The following is a 1954-nucleotide window of genomic DNA, read 5'->3' as shown; positions in this document are numbered from 1 at the left end:
CCCTTCGACACCATCTACTTCGGCCTGTGTGGCTTCAACAGCACGCTGGCATGCATAGCCATAGGGGGCATGTTCTACGTCATCACCTGGCAGACGCACCTTCTCGCCATCGCCTGCGGTAGGTCCTGCCCATCTTCCCATCTCCACCCATGCCTGTGTCTATGCCTGCAAAAAAAAACCCCAAAAAAAAATACCCTGTGAAAATTCTTCTACTCCCACAGAGATAAATGGGAGGAATAATTTCCTTTATAAAAGGCTTTGTACTTAAAATAGCATTCAGTGGTTATTTAGGGATTAATACACAAAAAGTATTGTCACTGAATACACAGTGTCAGGGTAGTGGTCTGGTTGTTCATGGGTTGTCTCCTGTGACTGAGACTTTCCTGGCTGCTGATTGGAACTAACTGACAGAGCGATTCTTATGTACATTTATCCTTCTATATGAAACTGGGTTTGAGCAGGCAGAGAACAGTCATATAAAGCATTCAAACGTTGACCATGGGCCCTTAAAATGATCTTGTTGGTTATATATAGGGTCAAAGTCCCAGGAAGTTAGATTGACTGCAATAACTTGGAAATAGTTATATATCCTCATTCTTGAACATCTTTTATTTATTGATGTTATATGAATAAAAACCAAATAAAACTGTTTGATCAAGGCCTTTAAAACAAAGATTCTACTTTAGCACAACCATAGACTCTGTGAACATTACCTGTAGAAACTTATTTTAAGAAATAAGTTCATGGGTGGTGCCTATGGCTCAAGGGAGTGGGGAACTGACCCCATATGCCGGAGGTGGTGGGTTCAAACCCAGCCCCAGCCAAAAACTGTAAAAAAAAAAAAAAAGAAAAGAAATAAGTTCATAATAAAAATTGGCCAGATAGTCTGTGCTAGGGAAGAAGTTTAGGATAAGATATGGCCCTATATTCATTTCCTGAAGATAATTTGTGGAGATATTTTCTTTCATCTATTGTGACAGTCATCACACAAGCTAAGCTAGATGCGAAGAGTAAAGCTTGGTTTTTCTTTCTTTTTAAAATTACTTTCTGCTACCCCAGAAATCTCAACATAAGCCCAGCACACCGTAGTTACTTAAGAAATAGTAGTTTGGTTACCCTTTTCTTTGATCAATAAGACATTCACACACCTGCCACAAAATAGGCACTTTAAATGCCTCATCTCTACCCATAATACCAACTCTCCAAAGTTGGCATTGTTATTCTTACTTGGTAAAAGAGAAGATGACTCTGCAAGTGAGAGTGAACCCCAGGTGCTTCCCTCAGGTCCCCTACTCCAACCTTGTCAGAGAGGTTAAGTGGATCAACTGAGTCGTAAAAGACAAGGCTGAGATTTAAACCTGGGTCCTCCTCATTCCAAACTCAAGCCCCCCGCCCCCACAGCTCCTCCCAATGTCCCAGACACCTCTGATGGATCAGGGAGCATGCACTGGTTTCCAAGGAAACTGAGTCACACCACCTCCAAAGGAGAACAAATGAGCCCAATGACCCCAAGAAACAGAAGGAATTGAAGTCTCCTTTAGGTAGATCCTTGACTGTAAACAGACCATACAATAGTGTCTGATGTTCATCGGTTTTTAACAAGATGCTTTTACAAGCATCCCATTAGACCGCTGTAAGAAGCTAGAAACTCTAACTCCATTGGGTATGTGGTGCCTTTGGCTCAGGGAGGTGAGAGGGTTTGCTTATGGGCAGGGGTAAACTCAATACTCCTTCTGCAAAGTAGAGAAAGATCTGGAAGCATCCAGTGAAGTGATTTCAGACCAAAAATCAGGAAGCAGACTATGATGCATACAGGTGTCTCTGTAAGTTCAAATGTTAGTTGAGGCCATCCAGGAAATCTGGAACAGGCAGTCAGCTTACCCGAGTGCAGGGCCACAGGAAGGAGGCAGTGAGTACAGGGGGAACTGGCAGCACCTTCATCAGGCAGAACAGC

General features: G+C 42.7%; 1 protein-coding gene across 1 annotated transcript in view; it reads left to right on the top strand.

Annotated features, from left to right (window-relative positions):
- Positions 1 to 1954, top strand: part of SLC14A2 (solute carrier family 14 member 2) — a 47684-nt gene that overhangs the window by 39785 nt on the left and 5945 nt on the right. Inside the window, exon 17 of the mRNA XM_003784811.3 lies at positions 1 to 118. This exon is cut by the window's left edge and continues 13 nt beyond it. Coding sequence (XP_003784859.2) covers positions 1 to 118 — 118 coding nt within the window. The remainder of the gene's footprint in view (positions 119 to 1954) is intronic.

This window comes from Otolemur garnettii, unplaced genomic scaffold (genome assembly GCF_000181295.1).
Source record: "Otolemur garnettii isolate 467f Iridium unplaced genomic scaffold, OtoGar3 scaffold00012, whole genome shotgun sequence".
Lineage (NCBI taxonomy): Eukaryota > Metazoa > Chordata > Mammalia > Primates > Galagidae > Otolemur > Otolemur garnettii.
This window is presented reverse-complemented; position numbering and strand designations above follow the sequence as displayed.